Source organism: Acartia tonsa, chromosome 2 (assembly GCF_053477335.1).
Source record: "Acartia tonsa isolate MP-2025a chromosome 2, ASM5347733v1, whole genome shotgun sequence".
In the NCBI taxonomy this organism is placed as follows: Eukaryota; Metazoa; Arthropoda; class Copepoda; order Calanoida; family Acartiidae; genus Acartia; species Acartia tonsa.
The window spans coordinates 33,829,696-33,840,742 of record NC_137261.1 but is presented as its reverse complement, the minus strand read 5'-3'; the positions used below and the strand labels follow the sequence as shown (position 1 = coordinate 33,840,742).

The 11,047-nt window shown below is 38.1% G+C and overlaps 2 protein-coding genes across 2 annotated transcripts in view; one reads left to right on the top strand and one right to left on the bottom strand.

Annotated features, from left to right (window-relative positions):
* Positions 1-10: 10 nt before the first annotated feature.
* LOC145312429 (uncharacterized) overlaps positions 11-11,047 on the top strand; it is a 21,853-nt gene continuing 10,816 nt past the window's right edge. Inside the window, exons 1-2 of the mRNA XM_080151673.1 lie at positions 11-96; positions 3,895-3,978. Of these exons, the coding sequence (XP_080007799.1) occupies positions 67-96; positions 3,895-3,978 (114 nt within the window). The 5' untranslated portion in view covers positions 11-66. The remainder of the gene's footprint in view (positions 97-3,894; positions 3,979-11,047) is intronic.
* On the bottom strand, positions 4,591-7,489 carry LOC145312434 (uncharacterized). Its single transcript, XM_080151682.1, has 2 exons — positions 6,987-7,489; positions 4,591-6,358 (listed from the first exon to the last, which is right to left on the bottom strand). The coding sequence occupies exons 1-2, from the start codon at positions 6,989-6,991 to the stop codon at positions 4,981-4,983; spliced, it is 1,383 nt and encodes a 460-aa protein (XP_080007808.1). The 5' UTR covers positions 6,992-7,489; the 3' UTR covers positions 4,591-4,980.

Below are 11,047 nucleotides of genomic sequence, written 5' to 3'. Positions count from 1 at the left end.
AAAAAATTTTAGTTAAAATGGTATTATTTGTATTTGCTGTATTTCTGCAGATAAAAGCAATATAAAATGACAGCTGGTAATGATGATAATGAACAGGTACAGTTTGAAAGTTATTACACAAACTTACGGGAACTAGGATGCTATTTGAGATAGAAAACAAATAGTTGTAAAGTTTCTTTCTACTAACTTTTTCAGGGATCTAAACCCACGACCGTGACTCAACACTGAGCGTATCCGCTCGTTGTGGGGGAGCAGAATGGTTCGAATCTCAGCTTAACACAGCGTCATAACAAAAGACGTTAAAATAGTTCCTAAAACAATTATGTCAGGTGCGCTGAATTAATAGGGTATAGGGAAATGCCTTGGCCCAAAACAGGAGCAACTCATAACCATGCACAGTTAGGACTTCTCAGATAAGGGTCAAGCAATCAAAGAGTTGGTTGTCTGATGAGTGTTACTTAACCTATTTCCCCCTGGTGTTTTAATAGAAAAATAGACATTTGGCTCCCCTTATTTATCCTGGTTGTTATACCTGGCGTTTGAGTGTCCTGGAAAGCATCCTCGCCCGCATGAGGTAATTCAGGGATCTGATAGGATAAGACAATGGTCAAAATTACTAATTCTGTAGATAATAGTAATTACATCTAGACTTAAACAGTGAACAAAATGGTCTAAATATTGAAATGGATTCTTGAAACTTGGTACATAAGCCTAGTCCTACAGTTACTACATCTATATATAAAAAAAATTATTTTTTTTATTTTTAGGTTAGGTACGAAAAACCCTTCGGAAATGGGATTTTTCAGGCATTTTTTGATGTAGAAACATACTTATAATTTTTTTTTAGGTACCTATTCATAAGGACATTATTTAAGATGATTCAGGAGGTGGGTGGCTCAAAGGGGTTAAGTGCATTTTTTCAAATTTTGTGTTGTGATAAATTAAATTATAGGTTTATTGAGTTTTGTTCCCCAACTTGCTAAATCATCTTAAATAATGTCCTTATGAATAGACATAGTGTAGGTATTCAAGAAAAAAAATTCAGAATGCAATAAAAGTAGAATTCTACATCAAAATAGACCTAAAAATCCCATTTCCGCAGGGTTTTCTTACCTAACCTAAAACTAACAAGGATGACAACATCCATAAAAGCGAAGCACTGAAACGGTAGGATAAACGGACATTAACACTTGCATACTGTCTGAACTGAATAATCAGAATATAAAAGTATAAGTGTCGAAGCAAAATTGTAAGTAAATTTGTTGAAAAACTGCTTGATACAGGATAATGTTTATGGACGTACTTACATTTTTAAGACTTGATTATAGAGTTGCTTCGCCTAAATATTGTTCTTTGTTGTCCTAGGAATCAATATACCAAAAATCAGATAAAACGGATAATTAGATCACATAAAAAGGGAGAGGTCATTTTCTAGTAAATCCCGTAAAGGTGTGTGTTATAAGGCCTAAAAATAGTAGTAGAACGATAAGGTGCTCTAGATATATGTATTCCCTATTGAATAGAACAATAGGGAAATTTTTTTTTTTTTTTGATAACCGTACCTGGATTATCTAAAAAAAATACGAAATTTCTATCAAACGCTTTGTTTGGCTCAAACTGACAAAAATTTAAAAAAAATATAATTATAATAATAATGTTTTCTATAGGTACAAGGTAAAGGTTAAGAACAATCTATACCATTAAACAAAGGAAGAAGTCATTCTTTACAGGTTGATTTATTATAATTATATTTTTTTTTTATTTGTGTCAGTTTGAGCCAAACAAAGCATTTGATAGAAATTTCAGATACTCCAGGTACGGTTATCAAAAAAAAAAAAATATTTCTTCCCTATTGTTCTATTCAATAGGAAATACAAATATATAGAGCACCTTATCGTTCTACTACTATTTTTAGGCCTTATAACACACACCTTTACGGGATTTACTAGAAAATGACCTCTCCCTTTGTTTTAAAAAAGTAGAAAAATCAACATGTTTAAGATGGACGTACGGACATTCTGGTAATGATTATAGAGTTGCTACGCTTTCTAAATCGTACCTAACTACTACAGGAATCACCATGCAAAGTTTGAAATCGATAGGACAATTCTAACATGCCTAAATTAACGAATAAAAGCTATCTATCTCGGACGGACGGACGTACGGACCGACCCTAATTATAGAAAAGCTTCGCTTTTAAAAACATTTGATTTTTTTATTTAGATATAGTACTTATCGATCGGACTAGGCTTATGTACCAAGTTTCAAGAATCTAGCTCAATATTTAGACCATTTTGCTCACTGTTTTAAGTTTAGATATGCCCTAGAATCATGTGAATGTTGTCAAAAGTCTAGCTTTAATAGCAGCTGAGTAAATCTCATTTCTCACATAGCGTTACGGACGGACAAACAAAGGGAGTTATAGAGAAGCCTCGCTTCTAAAGGGGGGGGGGGCGAAAGTGACACTTTTTGAAACCAAAACTAAAAGTCAACAAAGGAACTCAACTAAAAAAAGAGTTACAGGTCTGAGATTTTGCATGGCAGTTGCTTTATAGGGGTAAAATATGGAACTGTGAAGAAACGGCGGCGCAACCGCCGAAAACTGCCGTTTCCCGCCGAAATTTTTTTTGCCTTTTCTCGGCGGTTTTCGGCGGTTGCGACGCCGTTTCTTCACAGTTCCATATTGTACCCCTATAAAGCAACTGCCATGCAAAATGTCAGACCTGTAACACTTTTTTTAGTTGAGTTCCTTTGACTTTTAGTTTTGGTTTCAAAAAGTGTCACTTTCGCCCCCCCCCCCCTTTTATAAGTTAAGTTAGGATAAGAATTCCTTGTGGTTTTTGAGATACTAAGTAATTTATACTTTATTCGAAATTCTTCCACGTTATGAAAGATGAGTTTTTTCTATTTGTAGCCTGAATACATTAGTAGGTATTTCTGAAGGCACGCGCTTTATTTCACAGTAAAAAAAACAAATTAAATTGTGTTTTGACCAGCGGTTATTTTTAAATTCGTATACCTGGAGTTTGCAATAATAAAATAGAAAAGGCTATGGAAGATAAAATATGTACATTAAAACTAATTAAGGATTATGAGAGCCCATTTAGCGATTGAAGGATAAGAATTAAAATTATAGATTATTATGTCACAGTCGGATTAATCCGAAAATTTTAGTTAGAATTCTAATTATACGAAAATTTGAATGTGTATAATATAAAAATTTTCAATTATACCTATTTTACTAAAAACTTACAACGTGTAATAATGGGGGGGGGGGGGGGGGTTTAATGCAACCATCTCGTAATCAGTGAGCAAATGGCACTTATAATTCGAATTTCCATCTGAAATTTTGCATGAGTAATCCTTGGTAGGTCTATTTTCCCTAAATCGAACAAAAAGTTGGAGAAGTAATGGCTAACGGCTGGCGGCTCAGCAGTTTTGCAATTTTTCGGCTACCTTTTATGCAAATTAGTCACGAAACCTATCTCCACATAATACTCTTGACCACTCCAAAACGCTATCAAACGGTTCTAGATGGTAGCTGTTGGTACTAGAAGATTTAAAAATGGTTATTGCTATCATTTAACATGAATTAAACCAAAAATATGTTTTAAAAAGTTGATTCCTACGAATTGATGATGGATTTACCCTGAAAATAGGCAAAAAAAAAACGGCTAAACGGCTGAGACGCCAGCCGTTACTTTTCCAACTTTTTTGTTCAATTTAGGGAAAATAGACCTACCAAGGATTACTCATGCAAAAGTTCAGATCGAAATTCGAATTCTAAGTGCCATTTGCTCACTGATTACGAGATGGTTGCATTAAAAAAACCCACCCTATGCTCTAATATTGCTGGAAACTTTCTTTGATTGTCTTTTTTGAATGTATTTGTAGGGTTTGGAGGATTCAAGAGGTCAACACGAAGACAGTCTATCTGATCAGAAAAAAGACAAGAAATCTAAACAGTTTTATTCAAAGGTAGGCCCAGATTTTATTTGTAAAAATACAGGTTTTTGGGAGTTTTATTCTGACATTAAGTTTTTGGTAGGTATGCCTTTTTGAAAAAATAAGATATTGTTGATTAAATTTTATCAATTGTAAGTTGATTAAATTAAAAAAATACCTTTGTTATCTTTTAAAAACACTAGAATAAAATATAAACTGCGAACCAAAAAAATAGGCAAATCTGAATTTTCATAATAGCAGCTTTATTATTCATTTAGGATGATTTTACTGTAAATATTAAATTTAGATGCATCTTTTGGTTACATGTTTCCACCGTAAATTTTTTATTAATCAGCACTAATGATGCACAAGATCTCAAAAACAGCATTTGGGGGAAAAACTGGTGAACCAAAAAGATATGCAAATCCAAAAAAATTCAATGGAAAAGTGATTTTTTTTCACTTTTCGGCGTTATCCTCTTAGAAATTTTTTTTCAATTTTGTACCCCCCCGCCCCCCCCCCCTCGACTACCGACGAACAACTATTTTAGGTTAAGTTAGGTTTTAGGCTAGGGAGCCGAGCGCTGCGGCTAGGCAGGCAAGGGGGCCGAGCGCTGCGGCCAGAGTTCATAGTTCGCTGTCGGGGGGGGGGGGGGGGGTGATATTACCCCCAAATCCTCCAACGGACGCTATTTAAGCAACACCACATTCTACAGGTTTCCAGCCATTTTAACTTTGAAATACAAAATAATATTTGAGACAAAAGTATTAAAACCCTAGATACTTCAATAGAGACTTATTCTGTAAATATAAATAGTTAAAAACCATCCAAAGAATAAATAAAATAACAATGATAAAAACAGTTTAATATTAATTTTATTAAACATAAAATTCATAGATAAATAAATCTTCATAGATAAATAAGTCTCCAGCACAACATACTGAAACAAACATATATATTTATTATTATAAAATTACATAGATAACTATTTACTAGCATTAAATATGCTTTCTTTCTTGGCATTTTCGAAGACCCTTACTTTTTCTTTGCCATCTGCCTCTCAATCCAGGCCTCCCAGGCACTCATCTTCAACCCGTTGGCCCTGACCTGCTCCTCCGAGCGCTCCAACTTGAGCTCAAGCTCATGCTTCTCACGCCTCCACTCAGTCTGAGCCTCCTTCCACTCCTCAATGTCAGAGTAGTGGCGTTCCGCCTGCTTGGCGATATAACGCTCGGCCTCTTTACAACGGAATTCCATTGCGCGCTCTGAACGAGCCGTTATGCTGACCTCCGACTGCAGCTTTTCCTTGAGACCGGTCAACTTCACCACGCTGTTGTCACGATGGCGAAGCTTATCCTCCATGTCCTCAACCTCCTTATTGGCCACCTTCAGCGCCTCCTTCAAATCACCAATCTGAATGATCATTGACCTAAAGGTGCTGGAATCAATCTGCATCAGCTGGTAACTGTATGGCCTCGTGACAGATACTCTCTCAGTATCCCAGCTACGAGCTCGCTTGCGGCCACGCTCCTGCCTCCTACCACGCTGCTTACCTCCGGACGGACGTCCCTGGTCAACACCAACCTCAGCAGCCTGGGCCTGAGCTACATCAGACTCCTTCCTATCCACGGGAACTGCCACTGGAACCGCCTCATTGGCTGCCTTCTTCAGCTGCCTCTTAACGGCCCGACTCTCCCTCACCACGATGGACCTGGTCTTCAATTCATAACCCAGGGATGAAAGAAGTTCCGCAGCCACCTCATTCTCCGTGTATTGGAACGTTTGCCATAACGGCAGTGGAGCCAGACTCATTACTTCCCTCACTACAGCCGAACTGCGGTCAATGTTGCTGTGGAAATTGACAATGCGTGATCTGTAGCGACAAATGCCAACATCAGACAATACACTGCCCAAATTTGAACCATCCATGAAATCCTGGTAACAATGGCTACTAGTTACCCACGCCTGGCCCTGTCTTGCATAAAAAGTGCGGTGCAGATTCAGCATAGGAAGACCGCCCTCCTGATGAAGCTTCCATATGTGCTTGTTCACATTGTCCACGACCGACCAATGTATAAACGCATTCGGCACATAGCGTAGCGTACAGAGACTCACTACGTGCACCGTCCCTCTAGCGGCCTCTAGCAAGCTGTCCACACACTTAAGGATCTCTTCCTCTTTGTATAGACCAACAAAAACTTGCAGGGCAGCCACAGATATCCTCTGGGGCTCGGGCTTCTCCATGAATGTGTGGACCAATTCCACCAACATCTCGGGTGTCAGCTCCGCGCAGCACCTCCATGCTAACTGCGGAGGAATGGCATCAGGTTCTTCCTGGTCACTGAGATGACAATGGCGGGTGCCCTCGGTGGTTTTAAGGTCCTTGACCACAATGATCCTCTCGGCATCAAGACTGAAAAGAAACATTGTATTAAACAAATGTCATATTTTCAATGAAAGAGACTTAATGCCTAAGAAGTAAACGTCAATTTAAACGTTAATAGTATAAGACAAGATTCCAAAACTTTTCGTTTAAAAAAACTAAGAAATCTTTATTCTTTGAGATTCATACTCTTTATAAGATTTATTGTTTGTTATGCTAGTATTTTATTTATAGCATGCAAAACAAATATAGTCAAAGAAGAAAATATAATAAGTTAATTTAAATTCTTGACACAATATTTAATCAATTTTTATATGAAATGAAAATCGAACTAATGTAATTTTACTATGCTAAAGTAAAATATTGATAAAATTACCGATTTATAAAATAAAAAAAAAATACATGTATTATATTTAACAATACAAGTCACTTTTATCTTAAAACACTAAATGTAATCAACAATAAACTCTTGATTTTTATGGTAAAACTTATTTGTCCTAAATAAACCAAAGTGCTAATAGGCTTAAATCAATTTTTAAACTGATTGTTTCCCTTAAAATTTACCGTGGTGCATTTAGCGCCGCCGTTAAATTAATTTAATGAACACGGAAATATCACATTTAGACGATAAAATGGTTTAAATTTATATAATTTTTACCTCATTATTGAAACTATCAAGCAGTTATAGCCTCAGAAATGCAGAACCATACAAAACACAGTTAAAATTGGATTGATTTGTACAAAAATCGCAGCGAATAAAGTAAACATTTTGCTAGTTCAACCATATTTTCTTGACTGAATTCTTTTTCCGGGAATTTGGTTTGGTGCGGTAACTGAATTAACAGGTTCGCCAACGTAGAAATATCTAATTTCCCCAACTTTTGTAATCGTTTTGAAAGTTGTCACCACACCCTTGGTGGGTTTTACTTTTTAGAGTAAAAATTATTTTTGTAAGTGAGATTTAACCCAAAAATTGTTTTTAACCATTTTTGAGCGATTTTTCTCCCTAATTCTACATATTACATAAAATACTATACTGTTATTATACAAAGTATTATGTACATAGGCAACTTTTTGTGCTATCTGATATCCTTTAGGATCTCATAGCTTCAATTACTTCAGCTGGGATCCTCCCCTCATGCAGGGTCTTGTTGAGCAGTTCTGAGTTAGCTCCCAACTTAGTCAATGGGTCTGCAATCTGGTGTGGTCCTCTAACCCAAATCAGTTGATCTAACTCTTTATCCTTGATCATTTGTTTGACTACTCCAATCTCCCTCCTTAATTTCCGTTCTGCTACATCTGTGGTTGAATGCACACTCTCGTAAGTGTCTTTGTTGTCGATTATTGCTCTTACTGGTAAGTCATAATCCTTCCCCAACAATTCTTGAATTGTCCATTTGAAGGCGACTGCAGCATCTAGACCTCTTGTGAGACTGATGGCTTCAGCTGCCAGCATAGATGTCACCACTCTGTCAATCTTATTTGCGCGCCAGTCAATTGGAGCACATTTGCCATTGCTGGGATTGACTATAAAAAGGACATATCCTTGCGTACTATCTGTGCCTCCATTCAAATTTCCATAGGATGCATCAGTAAACAGCCATATCTCTGCTTTTGAAAGTTCACCTAGATTGGAGAATCTTAACACTGCTTTATTCTCTTTCAGGTTGACAAGTGTCTTCTTGGCATGCTTAAGATCTGCCACTGTACCTCCTTTGAAGTGTGTCGAACATGCAATCATGTCAAAGGATAGGTCAGCTCTTGTTGATCTCACTGTCCAATTCAACTGTCCCGTCATCTTTCTCAACAGAGACAACTCATCAAAACTCATTTCAGATTTCAACTGCCTCAATCTGGCAGGCTCTACTTCAGGTATAATTATGTTGTCTACATATTCGGATTGATCAAGCGCGACTCCATGCTTGTCTTGCGTGAGTTGAAATCCAGTGTACATGAAGCTACCCCTCTCGGACTTTCCCACTTTGAAGGTGTTGAGAATAGCCGGTAATACAACTTCATGAAAATGTTTCCCTCCTGCGTTCAGGAAATCATCAACATGTAACCCAACAAGCGCTTCCAGTTGACCGTCAATGACTAGATAGAATAATCCAGAGTCATAGGTACATTTCTTAAATCCTAGTTTAGAAAGCACGTCTTCCACTTTAGTGTACCACTGTCTGCTTGCATCTCTAAGACCATACAGACACTTATGAAGCAACCACAGCTTACTCAAAGCATTTGCCTCCTTTGGAGGTTTTACATACACTTTTCGATTCAGTCTTGTGCCTTGTAGAAAAGCTGATTTCACATCGACAGTCTCTATCGCCCATCCTTTAGCTGAGGCGATTGCTAGGAGTGTCCTTAGAGAGTATTTCTGCATAGTTGGGGATTCCTTTGGATATTCATCCTCCTCTTGAAACCCTCTAGCAGTTAACCTGGCTTTAACTTCTGATCCTTTTTGTGTTAGAACCCAAGTAGTGGTTATCCTTGCTTGTCCTTCATCTTGAACCTCTTCATATGTGTCAAAGTCTTTCAATTTCTGTAGTTCAGCAGCTTTTGCTGCATGACACTCTGGAGTATCTCTCTTTTCCTTTGGAAGCATTACCGCTAGAACTTCTTCTTGCAACCAAGTTGCTAAGACTTGTTCTTCATCTAACTCCATAATGTTACTTGCATCTGTGGTTTTTACTGTCTTTCCATTGTCTAACTTGACCATGTGTATATCATCAGCTTGTTCAGCATCTTCTGCCACTAACATTGCTTCTTCCTCAGTTTCTGCTGATTTCACTTCTTGATGTGCAAAGTCAGCTGAGAATTGCTTTCCATTATCTAGCTTCACATTGTACCAATGCTTGTACTTCCCAGCTTTCTTTCCAGCTTGACTAATGACAACTCCTCTCTCCCATTTTCCATTATCTTTGTACTCGATTCTTTGATTCGGTTTGAACCTGTCTGGACTTCCAACAGTATTCCTATCGCCATTAGTTGAAGCTGTAGCTTCATTAGTAGAGACTCCATCTGATGAAGCCTCGTTTGAAACTTCGTTTGCATTTGTGTCTCTATCTGCATTTCCAACATCTGCTGACTGTTCTGCTTGCACCTCTTCTTGTTGCTCTCTTGCTTCTTCAAACTGTTCTTCCTCTTCTGATTCCTGTTCTGCCTTGATGATTTTCTTCTTCTTTGCTTTTTCAGCAATAGCTTCAGCATCATTCTGCTTGCCCTTAATCATCCTGTTGAGCTGCTGCTCTTCATCTCTCAATCTTTCGGAGAGTGTCTCTCCTGCTGGCCATAGGCGATTTGCACTAACCCTTACATATCCCATTGCTGTTCTGATTCCAATGACCTTTCCATCCTGGAAGATCACTTTCGCAGGACCTCTCCATTGGTCATCTTTCTCACGCTTGTAGTATACAAGATCTCCTGGGTTGTAATCATGGTTGGCTGATCTCATCTTGCGGTTGAGAGCCAATTTCAGCTTCACACACTTCTCAGCTTTGGCAAAAGCTTCCCTGCAATTCTGGATTGCTCTAATGCTTTCAAGCAAAGCCTCGCTCCTTGGCTTGACCTGAGAGACAGGGATCGGATCAGTCATGATGTTGGGTAACCTTGGAACTCTTCCAAAGGTAAGCTCAAATGGTGAGTACCCATAGACATTTGTGAGCGAATTCTTCACTGCGCATGCCCATGCTACTGCTTGCTCCAATGTCATCTTTGGATAGTCTCTCCTTAGAATCATGACAACAGAATCTGTGGTATCATGGTTCTTCTCACCTATGCCGTTTTGCCACGGCGCATAAGCTGCCGTGGTGGCATGATAAATGTTGGTGCTTGCACAAGCCTCCATCATTGCATCATTGATGAATTCGCCTCCATTATCAGTAAGAATGATATCTGGAGCTGTGAAGTATCTTATCCATTCGTTGAATAATTTGTTCACAATTGTTTCTGGTTTCTTGTCAGTAATCACAGTACCAACTGTATATCGTGTGAACATATCCACAAAATAAAGTATGTAATGCTTGTCATCCCACTTTTTCAGATCCATTGATACCATGTGATTGAAATCCTTTGCCATAGGTAATGCAACTGCTGGTCTGTCAGGATTCCGCTTTCGCATTATACATCCTTCACATCCATCTATGATTGCATCTATCATCTTACTAAACTTTGGATCCCATTGTTCAGCTGATTTCAATAGCTCCACAAAGACTTTCTTAGGTCTGTGACCAAACTGCTTATGCAGTTTGACTAACATCCTGTTTTGTACATCCTCATTCTCTTTGAGCATGTTGACAGCATGTATTTCTTGCATCAAATGGTTGTCTTTGTGTTCATTGTCGCCAAACAGGTTTAGAATAAAGTGACCTGCACTCGTGGTATCAACTCTTATTGGTTTACCATTTATTGTAGCAGTGTCATTTCCCATATCCAGGGTAATGCCTAACTGTTTCATGTGAGTTTTTGACATCAGCAATGGAATATCGCTGCTGATTGTGTCAACTTCGATGAGATGTTGTCTTCCTGCTACTATAATTGGGATGGTGTACGCATTTCTTGTAGGTAATATTCCTTCATTTCCAAACTGGAATGTCTTCTTACTATCATATGGTCCCTCAATCAAATTTGTAAGCTCATCGGGAACTGATGACAGAAATATCTCCATCCATTTTTCCCCAGCCACAGAGGATGTGCAACAGGAGTCGAGCGCTGCACAGTTAA